The sequence below is a fragment of the Eubalaena glacialis genome, chromosome 6, assembly GCF_028564815.1.
Source record: "Eubalaena glacialis isolate mEubGla1 chromosome 6, mEubGla1.1.hap2.+ XY, whole genome shotgun sequence".
NCBI lineage: Eukaryota > Metazoa > Chordata > Mammalia > Artiodactyla > Balaenidae > Eubalaena > Eubalaena glacialis.
In genome coordinates this window covers 69,054,374-69,079,969 of record NC_083721.1, presented here as the reverse complement: position 1 = coordinate 69,079,969, position 25,596 = coordinate 69,054,374, and the positions used below count along the sequence as shown (strand labels likewise).

General features: G+C 42.1%; 1 protein-coding gene across 5 annotated transcripts in view; it reads right to left on the bottom strand.

Moving 5' to 3' along the window:
- Positions 1 to 616: 616 nt before the first annotated feature.
- Positions 617 to 25,596, bottom strand: part of CASR (calcium sensing receptor) — a 77,290-nt gene continuing 52,310 nt past the window's right edge. For all 5 annotated transcript variants that reach the window (XM_061194240.1, XM_061194238.1, XM_061194237.1 and 2 more), the window contains 4 exons: positions 22,309 to 23,193; positions 9,277 to 9,507; positions 4,908 to 5,031; positions 617 to 3,601 (listed from right to left, as the gene is read on the bottom strand). In XM_061194240.1, the coding sequence (XP_061050223.1) occupies positions 2,088 to 3,601; positions 4,908 to 5,031; positions 9,277 to 9,507; positions 22,309 to 23,193 (2,754 nt within the window). In that variant the 3' untranslated portion in view covers positions 617 to 2,087. The remainder of the gene's footprint in view (positions 3,602 to 4,907; positions 5,032 to 9,276; positions 9,508 to 22,308; positions 23,194 to 25,596) is intronic.

Genomic DNA, 25,596 nt, shown 5'->3' with positions numbered 1-25,596 from the left:
AAATATAAATCTTCACTCAGCTCTGGGCCTTGCTCAGGCGTAACCAGGGTGGGAGCGGCAGGCTGGGCCTGGCTTGAGGGAGAAGGTGCCTCACCAGGTCTTCCTGTGTGACACCTTCTCCGTGTCTCACAGCGGTGCTCCCACATGGCGCCCTCTAATGCCTTTTCATCCAGACTGACAACCATCATTTCCACAAGTCACTTTAAAAATCGTGGAAAGGTGGCCCTTTGGAGAAAAATGGTCAGAGGAAGAAGTCATCAGGACCTGTACACTTCGTGGCCTCACACAGATTTGATTGCTCTACCTGACCTTGGCTTAAGGGCAGCATTTAGAGTGACCTGGGAAACTAATGCCGGAATGGAATGGTCTCCCCTTGGTGCTAGAGATCTGGGTCTGGCACCACAGAGGTGGAGGTAGCATGGGGCGCTTGGGGGAGTGACCTTCTGGCTTCACCATGAGCAGTGTTGCTCAGGACCACTTGAACTGGGCCCTAGAGTTCTAGGGCTTAGTATGGAGGAAGTTATTGGGCTCAGTGAGCTTGTTGTTAAAATCTGAATGGTAAATAAATGTGTTGTTTTGTATTTTAAACACGTGAAAAAAATTACAATAACAGGAATAATATTAACTAATATTTATTGACTGCTTATTATGGGCTAGGCACCATGCTAAAGTACTTTACATACATTTATCTCATTTAATCCACATAAGAGCTCTGAGGGAAAAGAATGATTATTACCCCCATTTTAGACACAAAGAAGCTGGGGCCGAGTGAGGTCAAGGTTCCCTGCCTATGGTCACGCAACTTGTCAGTGACCAATCCAGTGCTTGAACCCAGGTCTCTCTAGCTCCGGAGCCTGACTGTTCAGCAGCATGCCGTTCAACATTCAATCCTGTAACTACCCATGGGCAGACTCCCACTGCTGGAGGGAACGTAGGTGCAGCATTTGGGGGGTAGAGTGCCAGGGTAATACCCCATGAGAGCTCTCTCAGAATCATATTTTCTTACCCCAGCAACTGGTAGGAGGCCAGTGACCTGGGAGCTTATTCTTCACGGGGGAAGGCATGGATTTGGCTTTAGGAAGCCTTTGGGGCAGGGAAGCAGGGAGCTTCTGGATCCCTGGGGCCCTGAAAGGACTCACATAGGGCTTAGCTCATGGGGGTGCGGGTGGTGGGATGGGCAAGGAAAATGGAGCTCAATAATACTGCCTTATATAAACCAGACTGGGGCATTTTTTCCCAGTTTATATTGTCCACGGACTATTACAACAGAAGGATTTTCTTAAGGATAAAGCTACATATGGCAATATTAATTACAGCTACAGCTCATTGGATTCATGCAGTCCCTTCCCAACAATCTGAGGTGATTCTTGTGATCATGGAATCTAAACATGACATCACTAACCCATTCTGGACAAAACCAGATGTCCTGGTACAGGAGGGATGCTAACCTTCTCGATGTCACATGATAGCAGCAGCAAGTAAGAGTCTAAATATTTTATGGTTTTCATAAATAGGAGGGGACACATTCACCTTACAGTTTTGGACATTTCAAGTTCTTTCCATCGTCAAGGTGTTGGGCAGTGCTGGTGACATTCTGTCTTTCAGACTCAACTCTAGTGGTGGTCAATCTGATGTTCTGTCACTCTGCACAGTTTTGTCTCTGGACCAGGCTGTCTGCAAAGTTCAGGACAGACGTTTCAATATTAAAACCAAAAACCAAAACCCAAAAAACAGGGGGAGTAGGTGGGTAATTTAAAGCCTTGGTTTCATCTCTGGGCTGTTGAGCAGGATAGAACAGAGGAGGAGAACAGAGGCAGGGACATGAACAGCGAACCTGACTATGGGGATCTCAGCGCTCTGACAAATCCAACCACAGAAGCACACAGCTCTCCTCTTTCTAATTTTAAAGGGAACATTAGTAAATTCACTGTCGTTTGTGGCAGTGCAACTAAGTTCCAGGCATTTGGGGTGTCTTATTCCTCCTTCCTGGAGGAAAGGAGTCTGGGGCGATTCCTCATCCCTGTCGGAGACCGTGATCCCAGGAAACCTCTCTGGAATTCCGCCTGGACTGGCCTTCTCCTTCCGTTTTAGGAACGCAGCATGTTTTCTGTGACAGTGCTGCCTCCACCGCTGATGACAAAGCTCCGTGAATTAGACACTACAAGTGCTGGGGACATCTCTTCCGGGTCCTCCATCTCTGGCTGGTGGTCCCCACCCACAGGCCCCTGCAGGTCTGTCTCCTGGGCGGTCAGTTCCGAGTCTGTCTCCCCGCACTGCAGCGGGAGTAACGCCTGGTGCCTGGTCAGGGCGTCGTTGTTCTTCTGGGCCTCCAGGGAGTTCTGGTGCGTGGAATTCCTGTGAGCCATGGCGCTCTTCTGCGGCTCGTCAAAGCTCAGCGAGAAGGTGACTGTGCCACTGCCGAAAATGACCTTCTGCTTGCATCTGGGTTGCTGCTGCGATTGCTGCTGCGGCTGCGGGGTCGAGGGCGGCCGCGGCTGCGGCTGCTGCGCGCACTGGGTCAGGGCCAGCGGCTGCTGCTGCTTCTGCCTCTCGGGCTGCGGGAAGGGGTCCTCGCTGTTGCTCTTGCTGCTGATGGAGGAGGAGGGGGTGGATCCCGTGGAGCCCCCAAGGCTGCTGGACCGCTGGCGGGAGACATTGCTGCGGCGCAGCGTGGCGCGGGCCGCCACCTTGAAGGCGTGAGCCGCGGTGCTGCAGCGCACCTCCTCGATGGTGTTACGGGACGGCTTGAAGAGGATGATGTAGACCTTGTTGAAGAAGATGCAGGCCAGCAAGCCAAAGCTGGCCGCCAGGATAGCGATCACCTCCACGGCAGAGACAAACTTGCCGTAGGTGCTGGCGTAGGCGGGAATGAACGAGATCCAGACGATGAAGAAGATGAGCATGCTGAAGGTGATGAACTTGGCTTCGTTGAAGTTCTCCGGCAGCTTCCGGGACTTGAAGGCGAAGAAGAAGCAGATGGCAGCCAGCAGGCAGGTGTAGCCGATCAGGAAGCCCAGTGCCATGAGCGAGCCCTCGTGGCAGGTGATGAAGATGATCTCATCCTCCAGCTCGTGGTTGCGGTAGCTCGAGGGGGGCGCGGTGTTGAGCCAGATGGCACAGATGACGATCTGCATGAAGGTGCAGAGGAAGACCAACAGGAACTGCAGGTTGAGCCCCCACCACTTGCGGTGGAAGCTGGTGGGAATCTTGGCCTCAAACACCAGGAGGACGCGGTTGGTTTTCACCAGGATGCACGAGATGCAGAGCACGAAGCTGATACCAAAGGCCGGCTGGCGCAGGCGACAGGTCCAGTCCTGGGGCTCCCCTATGAAGAACAGGGAGCTGGAGAAACAGCAGAGCAGGGAGAAGAGGAGGAGGTAGGAGAGCTCTCGGTTGGTGGCCTTGACAATGGGCGTGTTGCGGAACTTGATGAAGACGCCCAGCACGAAGGCAGTGAGGAAAATGCCCAGCACAGCAAAGAGGGTGAGTGCGATCCCAAAGGGCTCAGTCCAAGACAGAAACTCAATCTCCTTGGCAATGCAGGAAGTGTGGTTCTCATTGGACCAGAAGTCATCAGGGCACTTGTCACAGGCACTCGCGTCTGTAAAACGTCCCAGTAAAGGGTTAGTACTATGTGGCGAAGACTGAAATTTGTGAGTGTGAATGTGGTGGTGAGGGCACTTTAAATTTCCTTTATTGATGAAATAATTGTGATTTTTACGTTATCAAATAATGTATTGAACCCTGACTTATGCTTAATAATATACTTAATATCATGTGTCTTTGATGGTTCTATTATTTTTTTCCTTTGTACATAAGGGGGCTACTTGTTTCCTTTAACACTCCTTGCTGATGGTTTGTAGCAGAGAATGATTAGTCTTGCTGGGTAGGTGGCTGCCCTGCACGCTAAGGGTCTGGCACTGTCCACCAAATTTTACAGTGCTTCACGCTCAGCCTGACTCATTTTGGACATAAGGATGGGCTTTGTAGACATGCCAGAGCAGACTTCTTAGATCAAGGCAAAGTATTCCACGCATGTGACCTGTGCCTTCCTCATCCACGGCTTTCTAGTGAGGGAGTCTACAGACTCATTTGACCAACAAATGTTTATTAAGTCTCTGCTATGTCTCACGCAGTGTGCAGTTTTGGGGAGTGAAAGGAGCATGGGCTTTGCAGTCAGAGATCTGGATGGGAATCCTGGCCCTGCCATTTATTAGCTGTGTGACTTTCATCAGGCTACTTAAACATTCTGAGCCTCAGTTTCATCATCTGTGAAATGGAGGCAATAATAACCCCATTATTGTGGTGAGGATGAAATGAGTTAAAAACAATGATAAAATAATAATAGTTCATATTTATAGAGTGCTTCCAATATGCTAATCAAGGTTTTTATTTAACAAATATTTATCCATAATTTACCATGTGCTTTACCAATACTAACTCAATTAATCCCCCAAACTCTATAAGATAGGTTTATTATTATTCCTACTTTATAGATGAAGAAACTGAGGCACAGGAAAAACATAAGTAAGACAGTAAGTACAGTGCCAGTCACTCAGCAGGCAATCTATCATGGCCTATTAACTCTGGAGACTGGAACAGACAGAACTTTGTCTATTCAGGATCATTGAGCTATAAGAAAAAGAAAACAATATTGGAGAGCAGTATCGAAGTAAGAGAAAGATGTGTAACAGGTGTGTTTGTAAGCTTTTATGGTATTACAGAGACTAACATTCCTCTTCTTACCCCCTCAGTGCCCAGCCCAGCGTGATGCTCAGACACACCTTGTTAAATGAGAAACCGTGCTAAGCACCATCTCAGCCCAGCCCTTCCAGGGACTTCGCTGATCCCAGGGCCCCAGAGTGAACTGAGCTCTGCATGGTGTCCACGAGGGGCTGCTCCTTTACCTGTCTCATCACTATACTCCCCATCGGGACACTCCACGCACTCAAAGCAGCAGGTGGGTTCCCCCTCAATGATTCCTTTCCTGGTCCCTGCCAGGCAGTCTCGGCTGCAGTTGGAGAAAGGCACCTGGAGGACAGAGATCACAACAGTGAGGGGCTGCAGCCGCAGGATCAGTCTTCCAGCTCCACTGATACGTGTAAGATGGAGGGGCTGGGCACTAGGACCAGTGCGGCAGACTCAGGCCCAATCCAGGCATAGGAAGATCCAGAGGTCTTTGTTCCTGTTACCTATGAAAGGGAGGGATGCCTATGGGCAAGTGCAGGCGTGCGCGCACACACACGCGCACACACACACGCACACACACACCTCAGTGGGATTCTAGAAAGATTAATTGTTGGGGGTCTACACAGTGACAAAATCCTCCTTAAACAGTCTTCCCTTCCATCGTCTCCAAGTCCCGTAATGAGACATCTGTTTACTTTCCATAGAAGTAAAAGTTTGAAACAAACTAAAAGACACAGGGACATGGACCTACACACAGAGGGAGAGTCACAAGGGGAGATGCTGAGACGAAGGGAAATTTATTTGAAAATGAGACTTTGAACTTTGTAGTGAATTGCAATTCCTGCAATTTTCTTTTAGGCTTTATAGGGTGATTTCTGAGATCCTTGCAACAGCTCAGTGAGGCAGGCAAGACAGGCATGGAGGAGTCGGAAGTAAATGGATCAGAAAAACATATCAGGTAATTACTAACCAAAAGAAAGCTTCAGTAGCTACATTAACTTCAGATAACATAGATTTTATTTTATTTATTTATTTCCGTAGTGGACTTCAGGTGCACAGAACTTGATTAATCATAATCCTTGTTTCTTTCCATCATTACTTGTTCATGTTTGAACCACTTTGGTGAGTCATTTTTAATGACTACCATCCAAGACAAAAACTAGGACTAGGGCAGTAACCTACATCTAACTATACACTCCCCTTTCCACTTACTTCCTCCTCACCACATAGTCATACCTGAGATGACCATCGTCCTGTGTTCACCACAGGCAAGTAGTACTAAACTCTCAAGGAATAGAGCAACCTAATTTTGTACAAACTCTATCAGAGATCAGGAAAATAATTTTTTTTTTTTTTTTAAAAAGGAGTACCCTCCAACTCAGTCGTGTAAGGCCAGTATAATAACCCTGATTCCAAAACAAGACAAGGACAGCATGAAAAAGAAAAAAAAAAATTACAGGCCCATCTCACTTATTAAGTTGTCTTCAGAAGCAGAGCTGAGTTGAGGATTTGTGTCCAAGTGATTTATAAAGAAAGTTCTCCCAAGGGAACCAGGAAGAGACTAGAGGAAGTAGGACATAGAAGGGAGGAGAACAAGCAAGGGTGTGATCCCGAGCAAAGTCTTCTGCCTGATCCCCCAGGGGAGCTCTGGACTGTAGGTTATACCCCAGAGCTGTCCTGATCTGAAGAAAAGGGCTAGGGCTTTCACACTTCCACACCACTCACAGGTTAAGGGAAATGTAAATTCCTAGGCTCTTCTGAGGTTCTCCTTTGCCTCTCTGAGCCTGTGAGGAAAATGGGTTCCATTAGCCTGCAGCCAGTCTTCTGAAAAAGAGCATCAAGTTCTGGTTATTGGAAGTAAAATTGTACAGAAGTCCTGGAGATACATGCAAAGTGTAAGGAATCTGAAAGGATCTGGAAAGAGTACAACTACTTTCTACTACTCGAAAATAGATGAAAAAAACTAAAACTCAAAGGATATGAAAAAGAAAATATACCATGATCATGCTGAGTTTATGCCAGGAATGTAAACAAGTTTAATATTAGAAAATCTGTGTCATTCACTGCAATAATAAATTAACACAGAAAAATATGATCATCAATGGATGAAAAGTATTTGATGAAATTTAACACAAACTAGTGATAAAAACAATGAAAGAGAGTAGGAAGAAATACCTTTACTTTGAAAAAAACCCCCAAAATTCTTAAAAATCATTCTATTCTAATACACAATATTAAAAGCATTTACTTTAAAACAAGGGTGCTCAGTATCACCACTATTATTATATATTGCACTGGAGTTCCTAGCTGGTGGAAAAAAACAAGAAAAATAAGGGCAAACATATTGGAAAAGGCTAAATAAAACTGTTATTTTAAATAAAACTGCAGATGATATGATTGTCCACATTAGAAACAATTGGAGAGCAGCCCCACGCTAAAATGCCCAGAGTGCCGCTGTTCTTACCTGAGTTTCATTAGTTTTTCTTAAAAAAAAACCTTCACCTTTTGATGTATGCTATTGGTTGATTTCTAGGTTCTTAAATGGTTGTTTTTGACAGTTTTGCCCAATTTACCATTGCTTCACCATTTCAGAAGTCCTGCTTCTATCTCATTCTCTGATCATGCCAGGTAACTGAGTACTTACTCTAGAAACTTATTGGGTATTTACTACCTAACAGTCTATGTGTATCAGAGATAATAGATGTATCATAAGAATGAAGTATACTTTGCAAAAGCATATGTTTCTTGAAGGTGGGGAGTAAGTCTTCCTCATTTTTGTAGCCCCAGTTACAAAGCCTTGAATAATGCTTGATATGTGGTAGGGCTCATACTATTTCCAAAATATCTCTATAATAAGACTGTCCCTGCCCCCACGACTGCTTGAACTGGAGACATCTTACAAAGTTAAACACATGGAAAGCAACAAAATAATTATCATTGCTTCCAGCAAAAAAGAAATAACTGGCTTAACAAGGAATTTCAAAACACTTGAACAGAAGATGATTGGCACTATTTTCTAATGAAAGAGGAATAGAAATGGCTGTATCAGACCTGATGATTGCTAAGACTCTCAGGACCCTGGTTCGAAGGAAAGGAAAGGAAAGGAAAGGATAAACTACATCTACAAACATTACAACGTTGTAATGTTTGGCTATCATTATGTTCCTGTAAATTCACTGCAAACTCTACTGGATCACGATATATATTTTATACATTGGTGGTCCAAGTCTGTTGATATTTTATTTAGGATGTGAGCACATCTATGTTTATAAATTGGCCTATAATTGTCTTTTCTTATACTGTTATTGTCTGTTTCTGGTGTTAAGATTATATCAGCCTCATAAAATGAGTTTAGTAGCTTTCCCTCTTGGCTTCTGTTAGGCTGTGAGTGGCAAAAACCTCAAAATAACAAAATAAAAATGGTTCAATCTACACCAATTAGAGACAATCAATAATGTGCATCAATGGAGGTAAAATATAACCTGGATGAGTCAACAGCAGGGAAGACTTGATAATATAGCTGATCAATTTAGACTTCAGTCAGTTGAAACTTGTGATAATTTAGACAAGAGTATAATTAGTGGGCAGAGGGATATAACCTCTGGAACCCCAAAAGCTCTGTCTGGAAAAGGTTATGGCATGTTTATAATTGAGAATCCACCGTCTGAGGTAGAAGCTAAAAAAGACTTGCACACTGTGGACGATATTTGCTATCTATAGGAGACCTTCTCATGGGTAACTTATCCTATATATTGGGAAACAGTGAAATTGTAGTATTTCATCAGAAACCCATCAACCTAAGAAGCATTTGGTAAAAAGATGAAGTTGAATTTTTGGTCATGTTATAAAAAGTGGTTCAAGACACTCAAAGGTGATAATAAAAAGGCAAATGCAAAGAGAAATGTAGTGGGTCTCATCCAGGCTTCCTGGGAGAGTTAAAGGGGATGCCCGGTCCAGGGTCTGTTCCTACAGAGGATCTGGGTCCTCAGCAGCCTACTATATTCTAGGACACAACCATCATAGAATGGTTATTATTTCAGCATATCATGTGTCTTTTCCTTAAGTGCATATTCATTGGGTAATGTGCTTCTGGTTATTAATCAAGCTTCTAGATGCAGTGATACTCATGGAAAAGGGTCCTGATCATGGTCACAAGCATCCTCCTATTTGTTACAGGTCTCCCATAGCAGGAGAATAAATTGTCCTTTTGACTTATACGTCAGTCCTGAGCTATCTGGATGACAGGGAACTACCTCTTTGTGAATTGTCCATGCCCTGCCTTGAGTGATGTTTTGCTATGGTTGGGGAAAGTTTTAGCCAAGGAAACTATTATTAGCCAAGGAGTCAGATTTGTAAAGAATAAAATTGTTTCAATATAATAAGTATGGGGCTCAGGTTCTGAAGATTCTCTTCTGTACACTAAACACTCATGGATTTCACAGGGAGCCCTGGCAATGCAGTTAGTGAGTTGAGGGAAGTGGACTCATGATTCTGGAAGTCCAGTGGTGAAGTCCAAGGCCCTCCCAAAGCCCAGCGCAGTTTCTGCCTGTGGTGGAGGCATCTGGTATCCTGATGCACAACACATACCTCCCTTGAGAATCCACTCCATAGGATTTTCTCCTCATTGATGAAGAGCCTTTCTCCTTTCTTGGCATAGACATTGTAATATCCAACTTCCTTAAACACTATGGAGCCATCCTCTGGGGAGAGGTGCCAATTGATGATGGAATAGTTCCCTGCCAGGTCTCCACATTCATCGAAAGTTACCTGCTCCCCCATATTGTTGGTAAAGTTTAGGTGCCGTAGGTGCTTCAGGACCTAAAGAACAGAGATGAATATTCTGAATATAAGCCACAGGCTGCCATGTATGGTTATGTAGGTTGAGCGCTACACAGGACAGTAAACTATCTTGTTCAAACAAAATGGAAGGAACATGACTTGAAGAAGAGAGGCCTTTTTGCAATCCACACTAAGGTACTTATATGTGTTAATGGCAGCCCTGGTAACCCATGAACTTTATTTGATACTCAACTTTATTTGATACTCAAATTGTAACTGGGGTAGGAAACACTTTCTTGAAGTCAGGAAAGGAAAAGGAATACATCTCACCATGGCCAGTGGCCAAATCAAGACTTTTGCAGGTACACCATCACCTGGTGGTGTCCAAGAGTGGGGCAGGGTTTGTAAGCCAGAGCCATCCCTGGTGTCTTCTGAGATGGGCTTTGGAAAGAGTAAGTACTCTTACGCTCTGCACCATCTTTCCCTATGCTACTGCTTCTGTAGAAGTATCTTGTTGCCAAAGATCACAGAGAGAGGGTGGAAGGAAGAAAGAAACAAGGCTGTGAGTGGAGTCTTGGCCATCATTGTTGTAATAATCATGGCCAATCCTTTACTTTTTACAGGGTTTTATGGGTCACAAAGCCCTTGTACAAAAAAAGTAATGATAATAATTACTAAACCTTACTAGTCATTTTATTACCTTTGAGGCACAATGCTAAATACTTTATATTCCTTATCTAATCTTCACAACAAATAGTACTATTACCCCCACTTTATTGATGGAGAAACCGAGGCACAGAAAATAGAAGTATCTAGTCCAGGGTCACACAACTAGCAAGTGGTGCCAAGCCTGCGTTTGTAGTGGCTCTGCTCCACTGCAGCATCATTAGGCTCCTGCCTCTGCTTCCTGTGTGCCCCTGACTTTGGTCAAGAGGGAGCAGTGGGCACTTTGCAGCTTATCTTTCACGCGGGACCTGCCCAGGGCCAGGGGGTCATTGAGGCACCAAGAGAGAGTGAAACACACACGGTCCAGACTGTGAGAGTAGGGTTGCTCACTTCCACTGTACCTCACGACTCATGGGGCTTTCTCACTCTCTGGCTCTGGGTGCGTTTCCTCACCTGCAGGATGAGAGGGCTGGGCCAGAGAGGCTGCAGGAATCTCCCGGTTCTAGTATGAACTTCTCTCTGTTCTATGGTTTGGCGTACCCCATGAGTACATTTAGAGGTCCCTCTCCCTTTTAGCATAGCTTTTTTATTTTTTTGGCCGCGCTTCGCGGGATCTTACTTCCCCAACCACGGATCGAACCTGCGCCCCCTGCAGTGGAAGTGCAGAGTCCTAACCCCTGGACCTCCAGGGAATTCCCTAGCATAACTTTTAAGGTACCTAAAAAAACAACATCTGATCTGACACTGGGAAAACTTTGGGCTCAGCACCTATTATCCACGTGTGTGACAAAGGGAGGCACCTTTCATGTTCCACTCCACTCCAGAGATGACACAGCTTTTAAACAATTTATATCTGTATTGACTTTATTTTAAAGTAAGCATTTATTGTAAGGAAAATCAAATGAAGAAAAGGAGCCACCTGAATTTGCTCATAAACAGCCCTGGGATGAGTTTGGGGATAGAGTCTGTGGCCGGCCACATGTGTGCACGGGCACAGCACCCTGGGTGCCTGTGTGATTACTGCTGTGTGTGGTTACTCCTTTAGTGCTCTCACTGCTGCCCTGGCAGATGCTGGCTGCCCTGATTTTTGTCCCAGGCCTGTGGGGGGAAGGGGACCCCTTACTCCCTGCTGCCTGGCTCTTCTGTTCTGCAACCAGAGCTGCTGAGTCATCCTCAAAAAAGATGGAGAATGAATCCTACCAAGGATTCATGCCACCCATGTTCTCCCAAGCCTTCCTCAGGGGTCATCAATCTTACTTTTTTCCCTTCATTTTTACTGAGCCCTTAAAACATTCCTCAGAGAGGTGGTGCCACTGACATACTCCTTTCGTATACCTCCAACCCTCCTCCCTTTGTCCCCTTGCTCTTGGGATGATCTCCTCCTATGCGGTGGGGCACATCCTTTTGTCTCTACCCTAACACACCCCTGTCCTGATACATCTCCTTCTCTTAGAGGAACACACGTTCCTTCTGCTCTATGAGGCTGACCCCTCTTGTAGTACTGAGAACCTCATTCTTCCCACCTACTCTGGAACTTTTCTGACATGAACAATCCACCCTTCTCCATTCCATAACTATGCCCCTCCTACTTCCTACTGGGGACCTACCATGGTTCAGATGAAATATGCTTCAACCTTCTCTAGGTAGCTTCCTAAGCCTTCCATACTTTGGTACCATGTAACTACCACTACTTGTTAATGCAAATGTTTTATCCTCATCATATCCTTTCCACATGTCATGTTAACTCTGCCTTTGCCCTGATGTGTATAAAAGATGAGAAGAGTGGAGAGGTAGGGGACTACCTCTTATTTACACTTCCTATGTGCCAGACATTGTACTAATGCTTTGCACATACTATTTCATCTAATCCTCATAACAAATCTATGGATAGGAACTATTAATATCTTCATTTTATAGATGAGGAAACTGAGGCATGGAGAGATCAAGAAACTTGCCAAAGTCATAAGCTAGAAAGTTCTCCAGCTGTGATTCAAACATGTGCTTTTTGCTACACCCTCCTGCCTCCAATATAAATTGTTGAGAGTGTTGATGGCAGGTATTTGTTAGTAATAGTTCCTCATTAAATATATTTTTAAAAAGCATCATTCTTGTTTGAAGAATACTTTAAAAAGCATATGCAGCAGTAAAGCTAGAGTAGTTAGCATAAATTTTCTTCCTCCTATCTAGGTTTCAATTCCTAGGTTCTTATTCTCCAGGCAACAAGCTCCCTCTCTCCTTTTCTCAGTCTACAGCTTCTCTGCAGTGAAACTCTCCAGACAACCGTGGGTGAATTGGAAGGGGAACTGGAATAAGATCATTTCATAATTAAATGGTCATATCTTCCACATTAGATTGGACAGAAAAGTGACTCAAAGATCATCACTGGCTATAATTCTTCTGCATTGCTATTGGCACAGGCTAGCGATTTCTACCATAACCTACCTTGAAAGAAAAGGGAACCAATCAAAATCATTTAAAATTTTTCTATTAAAAAACTCATTGTAAATACAAGGTTAGATTTGTATACTGTTAGAATCAATCAACAAACAAATATTTATAGGTTATCCACTGTGTGTTCTGAACTGGGCTGCAGTAGTATAGGATGTAATAGTAATAAAGTTCTCATGGAGTTTACCTATGGATTAGGGTGATAAGATATAAGACATTGGATGATAGAGCCAACAGTGCAAGATAAAATACAGTTAATGTCTAACTTATGGGGTATCAACTCTAAGTACAGAGAAACTCAGGGGAGATGGACATTAAAAAGGGCTGAAATGGTCAACACAGGCTTGAGGCATGGTAGGAATTTGTAGTGGCAAAGGACAAGGGGAAGAAAGGTGTTAAAGACAGTGGGCACAACATGGGAAAACAAGTATCTATATTATGGAGGCAGTGAAGAGACCAACTTCTCAAAATTTATGTAAGTGCTAGAGAACAAGGGAAAATAAAGTTGAGAGGCAAAGAGCAGTCAAGGCAAAGAGGTTAGATTTCATATCAAAAGGCATAGGATCAGGTAATAGCAAGTGTTGATAAGAATGTAGAGAAATTGGAATCTTACGTACACTGCTGATGGAGACGTAAAATGGTGCAGTCACTTTTGAAAATAGTCTGGCACTTTCTCAAAAAGTTAAACATAGAGTTTCCACTCAACCCAGCAATTCCACTCTTATGTATATACCCAAGAAAAATGAAAACATAAGTCCACACAACAACTGTACATGAATGTTCATAGCAGCATCATTCATAATATCCAAAAAGTGGAAACAACTTAAATGCCCATCAATTGGATGAATGGATAAACAAAATGTGTCATACAATGGGACACTATTCAGCCATAAAAAGAAATGTAGTACTGATACATTCTACAACATGGATGAGCCTTGAAAACATGCTAAATGACAGAAGCCAGTCACAAAAGACCACATACTTTATGATTCCATTTGTACGAAATGTCCAGAAATGTCCAAATATATAGATACAGAAAGATTTGTAGTTATTTAAGAATTGGGTCATACCAGTCAGAATGGCCATCATCAAAAAATCTAAAAACAATAAATGCTGGAGAGGGTGTGGAGAAAGGGGAACCCTCCTGCACTGTTGGTGGGAATGTAAATCAATACAGCCACTATGGAGAACAGTATGGAGGTTCCTTAAAAAACTAAAAGTAGAACTACCATGTGACCCAGCAATCCCACTATTGGGCATATACCCAGAAAAAACCATAATTCAAAAAGACACATGCACCCCAATGTTCATTGCAGCACTATTTACAATAGCCAGGATATGGAAGCAACCTAAATGCCCATCGACAGATGAATGGATAAAGAAGATGTGGTATATATATACAATGGAATATTACTCAGCCATAAAAAGGAATGAAATTGGGTCATTTGTAGAGATGTGGATGGACCTAGAGACTGTCATACAGAGTGAAGTAAGTCAGAAAGAGAAAAACAAACATCGTATATTAACACATTGTATGTGAAATCTAGACAAATGGTATAGATGATCTTATTTTCAAAGCAGAAATAGAGACACAGACGTAGAGAACAAACATATGGGTACCAAGGGGGAAAGGGGGGATGGGATGAACTGGGAGATTGGGATTGACATATATACACTACTATGTATAAAATAGGTAACTAATGAGAACCTACTGTATAGCACAGGGAACTCTACTTGGTGCTCTGTGGTGACCTAAATGGGAAGGAAATCCAAAAAAGAGGGGATGTATGTATACATATAGCTGATTCACTTTGCTGTACAGTAGAAATTAACACAACATTGTAAAGCAACTATACTCCAGCAAAAATTAATTAAAAAACCAGATGAATGGATAAAGAAGATATAGTATACACACACAATGGACTACTACGCAGCCATAAAAAAGAACAAAATTTTGCCATTTGCAGCAACTTGGATGGACTTGGAGGGCATTATGCTAAGTGAAATATGTCAGACAGAGAAAGACAAACACTGTATGATATCACTTATATGTGGAATCTAAAATATATAACAAACTAGTGACTATAACAAAAAGAAACAGATTCACAGAAATAGAGAACTAGTGGTTACCAGTGGGGAGAAGGAAGGGAGGAGTGGCACTATAGGGGTAGGGGAGTTAGGGGTACAAACTATTAGCTATAAAATAAGCTACAAAGACATATTGTACAGCACAGGGAATATAGTCAATATTTTATAATAACTATAAATGGGAATATAACCTTTAAAAATTGTGAATCACTGTATTGTACACATGTAACTTAAATAATATTGTACAGCAACTATGCTTCAATTAAAAAAATAAAATAAATTAAAAAAAAGAATTGGGGGAATGAGGTGGTAGGGAGTGACAGCTTTGATATGGTGAAATGTTCTAAAATTGATTGTGGTTATGGCTGCACAACTCTGTGAATATACTAAAAACCATTGAATCGTACACTTTAATGGGTGAACTGTATATAGTATATGAATTATATCTCAGTAAAGCTGTTGCAAAAAAGAAAGTATAGAAAGGGATTTAAAATATACAAATATGACTTCATTGGTGGAGCTGACGTTCAGCTGCAGGTAGAGACCTTGATACCAAGGTGACCTCTAGGATGCTTGGTGCTGAGAGTTTACTAATGAGACCTGGTAACCCTAGCCACAAATGGGACAGGAGATAAAGACAGGCAGAAGGTAAGAGTTAGTAGTGCAAACATCTTATCCAGAAAAGAAAGCACCCTGGAATCTTTGTGGCTAGAAAATTTATACCTACAGTTTATTAGACCGAGCTCCTCTAAAGCAGATGCTTTCTTATTCCTTTCTGTATTCCTAATGATTTGTAGAGGGCCTGAATTTTAATGGCTACTCAAACTATGTGTGTTAAACGTTTTAGTTAATAGAGTAAACATTAAATCAACACTGTTAGGTTTGTCAAATGGTGCCCAGAATGAGGTTTTCACCAGTCTGAGGATAGATGAGAAAAACAAGGTCAACGTGAGATCCGTATTAGTTAAAGAGTAAATAGGCAGAAGGACCATAAAAATTAAGGCTTTTATATAATTGGTTGCAATTTAAACCTATATATTAAAAAGCAGAATACTTACATTTATACTATGGGATTAAGGGCCAACACAATTTCTCCTTTTGAGGTATAAATGTAACCTAAGTTCTTGGTTTCTGATTTAAAAAGAAAAATCAAACTTCTAGATTCAAACAAACAAGCAGGCAAACAAGCAAACAGGGAAATACTAGAATTTGTTTTAAGATGTGCTAGAAGATTTTACTTAAGTGTGATAGGATAGATATATCCTATCACACTTAAGTAAATCACAGTTTTCATAGGATAAAATAACTTTCTCTTCACGAAGGAAAAAGAGGCATCTTGGGTTTTTCTGAGGAAATATTTCCTTTGTGGTCTTTTTAGAAAGCTCGAGCTAAATATTATATTTTGCATGTCATGTTTTTGGTTATAGGCATAATTTAGTTCTCAGTAACCATTCAAAACACGGAATAAACTGATTATAAAACCTCCACCACTTTCTTGAGGGAAAAGAGAGTTGGAATCACCATAGTGTAATAATGTTGGAGTAACAGCTGGGAGTTGCCTGAGGAGAAGGGTAAGTCCCAAACACAACTGTTCCATATAAGAATGTGACAGGAGGATGCCGGATGAAGGATGAAGGGAGCAACCAACACCTAAAATGTAGTACTGGAAGTCTCTTAATATAGAGAGAACCAGAATTATTCAATTAGCTATGATAAAGTAATTCAGACTAATTGCATGAGGGATGAGGCTTCCTTTTTTTTTATATAAAAAAGGCCAAAATATTATTTAAAAAAATAGTTTATTATGTATAGGCAGTATCCTAAGCACAGTATGCATATTAACTAATGTCATCCTCATAAAAACCTCATGAGTTTCAGATAGATATCTATTCTTCAGGAGAGGAAAGTGAGGCACAAGCACATTAAGTGACTACTCAAGGCCATAAAGCTGTTACGTTAGGTAGCAACTGGGATTTAAATCCAGTTAGTCTGGCTCTAGAGTCCAAACTCTCAACCATTACACTCTATACTTAGATTATACAGCCCATCTACTAGGTTGTCTACCTCTAGTTACAACAGGTGGACCAGCGTAAAATTTAGGTTGAGAAGATGGACATATTTTAAAAATGGGATGGTAGAGACATATATAATGCTTGTGGCAACCCAAGAGGCAGTAATAGGAAAAGTGGTCCAAACTGAAAGGCATTCAGATCCCCGTGCAAGCCCCCTTCCCTGGGGGCTTTCCATTGTTTTCCATTTTTAATCAGTTTTATTGAGGTACAGTTTACATAGGATAAAATGCACCCATTTTAAGAGTGTAGTTCTGAGTCTTGGCAAATGTATTTGCCTGTGTAACCACCACTACTGTCACCCCAAAAGGTTCCCTAATGTCCCTTTCAAGTCAATCCTCACCCCATTTGCAGCCCTAGGCCACTGCTTGTTTTCTTTCTACCATTAGAGATAGAATATCATATAAATTGCACAATACTGTTTGTACTTTTTTTTCAGTCCAGATTTTTTCACTCAGCATGATGTTTTTGTGATTTACCTGTGTTGTTGTGTGTAATTGCCTTTGCATTTGACATTTCCTTCAAGGAATAGATCCTTTTCACACATCTTATTCATCCTTAAAGGCCTATTCAGATGATATCTTTTACTTTCTTCCTTATTTCAAATCCTAACCTGCATATTACCGTAGTGTTTCATCCTCACAGCAGGTATGCAAGTAAGATCACATGAGTGTTGCATTTTTCTAGTCAAAATTTGCACCTTGTCCATTAATAATCAATTATCTGTTTACTAAGTCATGTCTTTAAGTCATCTCTTTAGGCATCTTTAAGATTTCTTTTGGCATGTTGACTTGCATGTTTTGCACTCGAGCACCTAATTTTCTGCATCATACCTTGCATAACAGGGAAGGTGGAGATGGGAACAATTTCACCCTTAAAAGCAATGATAGGGAATCTTTAAATTGATAACCACTGAACCACAAAAAAGCAACATAAGCTAAAAAATAATTTAGATATTTCCCCCAGAGAAAACACTCTTCTTTTAGAATTTTATTTATTTTTATTTTTTTTTATTTTTGGCTGCACTGTGCGGCTTGTGGGATCTTAGTTCCCCAACCAGGGATTGAACCTGGGCCCTCAGCAGTGAAAGTGCAGAGTCCTAACCACTGGACCGCCAAGGAACTCTCTTTTTTTTTTTTTTGTGTGCTTATTTTTGAGAATTTTAAAAGAAGGAACTAATAGTTCCATTAAAAAAGAAAATACACAATTTTGTCGATACTTGAGATTATAATTCTGTATAATATACTTCTAAATTATTTTATTTGGGGAGAAATATAAGGAGAAAGAGAAAATAAATGAAGGGGAAGAGAAAGGAAAAAAGCTAAAAGAAAGACTTAAACATAGAATATAACATACAGACAGAGACTGACAGGCTCAAAAAGAAAACCAAATACCGAGAAAGACATACTAAAAGAGGGACAGATGCGCGTAACACGCGTCACTTAGATGGTCATGTATTATCTATTATGTGGTAATATTTCCATCTTGTGGCCTTTTAGGGTATTTCCTCTAAAGGGTTTTAAAGTCAAATTATTGCTCATTATAAGCATAAATGGGAATCACCTCTTGGTATGTACTCTAAAGGTCAATTGAATTAAGCCAAAGACTAGAAACTAGAATATCCAGAGCTTACATATGGCATCACTTTTTAGCACAGAGGGAAAATGGGATGGAATGCACGAAGCACCCCATTCACATAGATAATGAGGGACAGTTCACAGAGATAAGGAGCCTATTGCTTCTTGGCCACTTCCTGTGGTAAGTGTAGGGAAGTCCAGGACCAATTGCTTTCTCTAACCTCAGTCATATTTTCTTATCTCCCCTCCATCTCCTCTGGCTCTCACCTCAATTCATCCCCTTCCCCCAAACTTCCTGGACAGATCAATTCCATTTGACTTCTGTTATCACCATGGTTCTTTCATCATGCATGCCTTTTTTTTTTTTTGGTGGGGGCCGCGCTGCACAGCTTGCAGGATCGTAGTTCCCCAACCAGGAATTGAACCTGGGTCCCGGCAGTGAAAGCGCCAAGTCCTAACCAAGTCCTAACCAGTGGACCACCAGGGAATTCCCAGGCATGCCTATTTTTTGACTAGTGAGTGGTTGGTTTAAGGTGGGGGAAAGTAGGAAGCATGCCTTGTGCACAATTGTCCTGAGACAGGGAAGCAGGTGGTTCCTTACCTGCTTATTTACATGATGTTCCATTCAAATTTGATTATTAGGCATGTGACCCAGGTTCATCTAATCAGAGTCTAGAATACCCTGGCCAGAGTCATTTGATTCAAGGCTGGGTTACTGGGTAGAATAATTCTCTGCAAAGGACTCTATGTCATGTTGTCAGGTCAAATCAACTAGATTGCTACTCATTCATTCATTCATTCATTCACTTATTCTACGCATATTCAGGTGTCAGGTGTTCTGGACACAGTGCTGAACAATACAGACATAGTTCCTGCTCATATGAACTCAGAGTATTGCAGAGGAATCAGAGGGAAGAGAGAGCTGAGGAACGGTGTGAGGAGGGCTTGGGGTCTCTGTGGAGGTCAGGAGGGAATTGGGTGTTGTGTGCTCTTAAGTTACCTGTTGGTGTTACTTTAAAGGCATATGACTTGATTGATAAATTTTAGGGGGAGAAAAGATCAGCAAAAGAAAAAGATTGTGATTGACCTTATTTAATCAGAAGTTTAGTTGATAAGAATCTATTCTGGTTAACCGAAGAGCTGTGGAAGATTAACTTGGGTACACATAAACGGCAAAAGCGAGGAAGCAAGCACGGTCACCAAGTGTGTGTGGGGGAGTATGATCTGAGAAGACTTCCAGGAGAAAGTGAATTTTGAAAAAGAGTTAAAAGTTCGTGGTGGACAATGATAGAGGAGACAAAACTTGATAGCTCTTCAGGTAAAAGTACTGTGCCCAAAACTAGTAAGTGCTTGTGGGGAGGCGCCAGGCAGATTGGCTTATAAGAGAACTGAAAGAAGGTGGGGCTGGAATTCCAGGCTGAGATACTTGGATTAGATTGTATAGATTGTATGAGTGATAGGTTTCCATGGAGGTGTTAGTAATGAGAGGGAAGAATTGTTGGTCCATCTCCGGATAGACAGAGACATGCGCAAGAGCTTAAATTCCAGAATGCCCACCCAACCGCCTGGTTTCCTGAGGCTTAAAGGAGACTTACAGCAAGCACACAGGACACTTTGGGCAATGCCCACATGTTGCTCCTCCCCAGAGCTCTGACCCTATTTTCCTATCTGTCTCCTCTCCTGGGTGAATTGTGCCAGACCGTGTGTGAACCAGGAGGACACGAATTTACCTGTCCGAGGGTCAGCTGAGGTGTCTGTGTAGTGGCTACTTTTAATTTGGGCCACTTTGCTACTCTTTCCTCCTCCTTTTGGTAAGAGCATTCTGATTGCCCTTTGGGGATCCAACCCCCCTCTTACTCTCAGTCTAAGTAGTTTGGGAGAACTCCACTCCTAGCTTCAGGGATGGACTTGTGATCTCAGGCTGTCTAATCAATGTGGTTTCTGGGACTTTTCCAAGAAATCCTGGGAAGTAAGGAGAGCCTAGCAGTAAGGATTTTATGAGCCTGAAGCTGCTGCAGAGGCTGAAAACTGCTAAGCCCAAGGAAAAGGAACAAAGAGATGAAGATGAGAGCATCTAGTTGTACCTGGGGTATTTCTGAGATTTTTCAGTATTGTGAGCTAATAATGTTCCTTATTTTGTTTAAGCCAGTTTGGTTTGAATTTTCTATTGCATGCAGCTGAAAGTCCCACCCTTGACTATAGCCTAATTCTTGGCTTTTTTTCTCATATGCCCATGCTTTGACCTTGGCCATCTGGATTTTACTTCCTTGTCTGGGAGAGGAGTCCCTGAAGAGCAGAACTGTCAGACTACCTACTGGAAGCCTCTTTTCCCTTCAATCCCACCCTGGGATTTTTCTTTAGGCTTTTTTTCCCCCATAGGCTTTTCAAGAGGGAGAGGAAGAAGGAGAGGGAGACATGGAAGGGAAGAGAGAAAGACACTAGTATTTACTAAAAGACTGTCCCTTTATTCCTCTTTCTTAAAACTCCACTCCATAGCATCATGGCTCCTGAAGTCTTTTTGGTCTTTGACCTTCATTAGAGCTTCCTTTCTTTGCCAGGCAGTGTGTGGGGTGCAATGCGAGGAAGGAAACTTTCAGTCCCTCATAAAGATTAGAAACTTTAGCCAACAATGATGCCTGACTGAGACGTCCCACACACGAGAAGTGCTAAGAACTTGTAGGTCCTTTTGGCTCATTCTACCAGCCTAGACAGTCACTCCTCATCCCATGAGAATCTCTAAAGTGACTGACATAGGATGTACGTTCTTGTTTTCTAGGCATCTTTTCCCAAGGGTTTGTGGTGGTTGGGTTCTGTATGCAAAGCTGGTTTCATTATCATGTTTTACTCAGTTGATTGATTAATTTGAGGCATATTGAAATCCTACTTAAAATAATCACCACCTGTTTAGAGTTTGAAAATTTATAAATTGCTTTTACACGTATCATCTTATTTCCTCTTCAAAAGAAACTTGGTTGGAAAGTAGGCTGGGTATTATGGTCATTTTACAGATGAAGAGACTGACTTGAGCAGAGCAGTGTCTTTCCTGAGATGATGCAGCCAGTAAGTGGGGGAGCCATAGCTGAAGCTGGAGGCTGTCATTCAACCCATATTCAGGGATTCACACCCTCCCCTCACGCCCCACCCCCCATCATGCACTCTGATAGCTCAGTCTGGGACTGAGGAAAATATAAAAGGAGCGTAAAACACGGTCTTATTGAAAAATCAAGGTACATATGCAAGACATGAGCAGCTCCGTGGGATATAAGTTGGGCCAGATTTTTATCTTCAGAAGCTCTATGAAATAAAAAAGGTTATGATGTCTCTCCTGCGTATAATTGAAAAATACAAAACAAGTCTAAACTAAAGCGTAGGGATTCCACTTAAGTTTTGATTATTTTTTATGACAACTACTTCAGTGCTTCTTTTTGAAATATCCAATATCCTTTTAAGAAGAGTTTTTTCTGTGCCCTTGATTTGCTTGTGTCCTAAGCTTAGTTGACTTATGGGGGGGGGGGGTCCAGCACATTATATTTTGAGTAATACAATGGCAAAAGTGGTGGCTAAACATAGTGACACTAGTTTTATGGTTTTATGCCCCTTGGTATATGGAATATAATAGGTACTCAAGAAATACTTGTTATGTACAAGGGAAAAATATATTTAATTTAAGCACTATAAAAACACTCCACTCAGTACTAAATCTGTCCCAGGATATTTAAAAACATTTAGGGACCATACTCCTGATATTTTGAACCACTAGACTAAAGAATAGTTGAGCTCAAGGGTTCAAACAGAGAATCAAATTAAATTACTAACAATTTTGCAGAAGTCAGTTGCTCAGATGTTTGAAAAGGCAAGTTGAATCCCAAGCTACATCTAGTGACCTCATTTAGATATTGGCTTTTTGAGGTAACCACTTTAATCTGTCTTGCTTGGATCAGTCTAACTCCACTTTATTACACAGTGAACTGCTATCTAAGTGAAGGATGTACCTGCCAAGCTTCAACCTTCTTGATATCTGCACAGGAACCGTTGGTGAAGAGCCCTCTCCCAGGTATGCAGGTGTATATATCTTGCAGGGCATGAGCAATGGAGTAGACGGCTAAGTAGACATTGTAGGATATCCGTAAATGTGTATAATCCATGTAAGGGGTCTCGACACTACTGATGTTCTCATCCCCTGTACAGAGAGGTTGGAAGGCAGTGGAGCTGTTGCTTATCCTGCCACCACCTTCTTCGTGACCTCTCAGGAAGGTGTCCACGGGTAATGGTCCTTTAGCACCTTCTTGGAGGTGGCAGTTAAATGTTTCTTCCCAAAACTCCTTGGCAAAACCATTGTGGACAGACTTCCTGGGGTGAACTTTCTGCAGGAATTCCCGGAAACCTGGGATCTGCCCAGCCTTCAAAGCGAATCCAATGGTGCCTCCGACCACATGGAAGTATTCAGGCATGGCGATCAAGGAAGAGCTGGCCCAAGCCTCGCTGGCCAGCCAGATCCTGCCCGTGATATTTCGCCGGACGATTTCCTTGATGAGGGGTTCCAGGTCTGGGCCACTGGAGAAGACAACAATGACTTTGGCTGTGGAATTCTGGATCACCTCCACCACTTGCTGGATCTCTTCCTCATCAGAGTACTGGGAGATGAGTTCGCTGAAGTCGATGCAGATGTCCCTCTCCTCAGCTTCCTCTCGGAACTTCTCGATCCCTGGCCGACCATAGTCATCATCAGCTGCAATTGTGCCCACCCAGTTCCAGCGGAAGTACTCGATGATGTCAGCCATGGCGGTGGCCTGGTGTTCATCATTGGGGATGGTACGCAGGAAGGACTTGAACTGATTTTTGTTGCTGAGGAGTCTGCTGGAAGAGGCATAGCTGACCTGGAAGGAACACAGAATGAGTGAGTGATCGAGGTGCCAGGTGAGCCTCCAGACTGTGTGGAGGAGGCTTTTTGAGCATTCACTAATCTAATATATCAAACGCTGGTCACTGCAGACAGGATGAAGGAGTGAAGACGACCAGAATCTATTCCTCTCCAGTGTGAGCACTCAAGCATCTGTCAGTCTATCAAGGGCATTCTAATTCCCAGCAGGTGATCCTTCACAATGCTACCTTCAAAAATGGGTCTGATCATAAAGTCAACCCAACAACAATAGGATCTACTTATCCTTTATGCACTGTTCCATAGTTTCTCCTAACTTCCTCTGTGCTGCCTCATTGGCTACAATATATCCATGTACATATCTTCTGCCTGTGGGGTCCAGCTTCTCATTTGAACATTTTAGCTTCCCCTTTACTATAATGAACACTTTGTCCATGACTTACTTCTGGAAGGAATCAGGTTCCCTTTGGGTTATGAACCTAAGGCTCTTTAGAGAAGCCTCTGGGGTTCCCCTTTCTTATTCTGCCTAGTTTCTCTCTTCCAGTCTCCAGCTATTCCCTCTCTCCCCTCCCCTATCTCCCCACCTCCTCCACGCCAGCAGTACTTTAGATAAAAGTACCCTCAATTGCAGTCATTTCTAAGAACTGTTTATCATTTAGGCTCAATTAGCCATTTAGGTTCATTAGGCTCAATTCCCCTTCATCACAATAATGATGATGTACACCATTAAATATAGTCACAAAAACATCCTTTCCTCTCCTGGCTTCTCAGTGAGTTCAACCACCACCGGCAGCCTTTTCCTCTGTGCAATTTCAGGTGGTGGTCGAGGCCTCTTGACAGGCTTTTGATGTGGGTCTCCAAAACCTAGAGAAGCTGAAAAGGAACCCTGGAGAAGCTGTCTTGATGTGTTTCCACTTTCTACGACATAGCCAGTACTATATTTGAGCATGGATGTGGGTCACCAAGGGTAGAAAGCCTTACCTTTTGTGGTAAAAGATCCTTGCCTGAAGAAGCATCCAAATATCATGTAAAGCATTCGTTAGTGCAGAGCTTCCCAATTTCTTTTCAAGTTGTGGCAAACATAGAAGGTGGGGTGAATGGAGGAGGCTGACCAGCCCTGGTGGGTGTGTTCTGACCACCCTAGACCCCACCCACCATCCCAGACCTGGAGAGGGTCAGTATCTCAGCCTATCTGCAGCACTCCTGTGTGTCTTGGCTTACCAGTTAGGAAGTTCCAAGTTATTGAACCATTTCTTCTGAAGGACAAAGTATTTTTATTTTAATTTAATTTGAGGTTTATTCATATTTCATCCCTGCATTCTTTCAGCATTTTTGCCATTAGCAGTCTTGTCTTTCAACTTTTTTTTTAATTTTTGAATTTTATTTATTTTTTTATACAGCAGGTTCTTATTAGTTATCCATTTTATACATATTAGTGTATATATGTCAATCCCAATCTCCCAATTCATCCCACCACCACCCCCCCCCCACCACTTTCCCCCCTTGGTGTCCATACGTTTGTTCTCTGTGAAGGACAAAGCATTTTTACACTGAATGGAATTTCTTCTCGGTAATAAAGGAATGTTTAATATCTCTTGTTCTCCAGTTTTCTAGAGAGATTTAAAACTTCTTAAGAAAACCATGTTGAAGAAATTTGGGGGAATGCCTTTTTAATATTTTTCACTGATTGAAACAATTAGTTTTCAATGTTCAGTGCTTTAAAATGAATTCTTTCTATATATTTCTTCTTATTAATGAATAGTTTCTACATCAAAAACATAAAAGACATTGATACATGAAAGACCTGGTCCAACTTTGCTAATGAGCAGGCATTATTTTTCTGACAGGAGCTTTGATTTTGAGAGTTATAATATGAAAGTGATTTTTTTCCTTTTATTAAAATAAGCTCCTTCTTGCTCTACTGTGACACCTCATGAGGCAGGTAGTTAGACTAAGTAATTGTTGAGATGTCATTGTTTTTAGAGAGCTCTATTAGCAGACCCAAACAACAAGCTTCTTGATCAGGTTTTTGCAAATGAAAAGTCTACTCAGGCCTTTTGTAAATTCATTCATTATTGCTTACTTCTTGATACTCTTTTGAAAAATGGGCCAAAAAGGGTTTTAAAGATATAAAAATTACAAACAAACATATCCTCCGTGGATATGTTTCTCTTAAAGAATGCATTTATAATATTTTTCCACTTTTTAAAAGGTGAACTATAAAAGTGGGGATAAATACCAACTCATTACCCACTCCCCCCTAAAAAACCCCTTAAAAACACACAAAATTTTTTTATTGTAAGAGGGGAGAGTTTCATGAATGATTCAGAAAACTTCTAACCACAACTTGTTCTAGCTGGTCTGCTTATTCCATCCACTTGGTGGCGTGAGTGGCATAAGA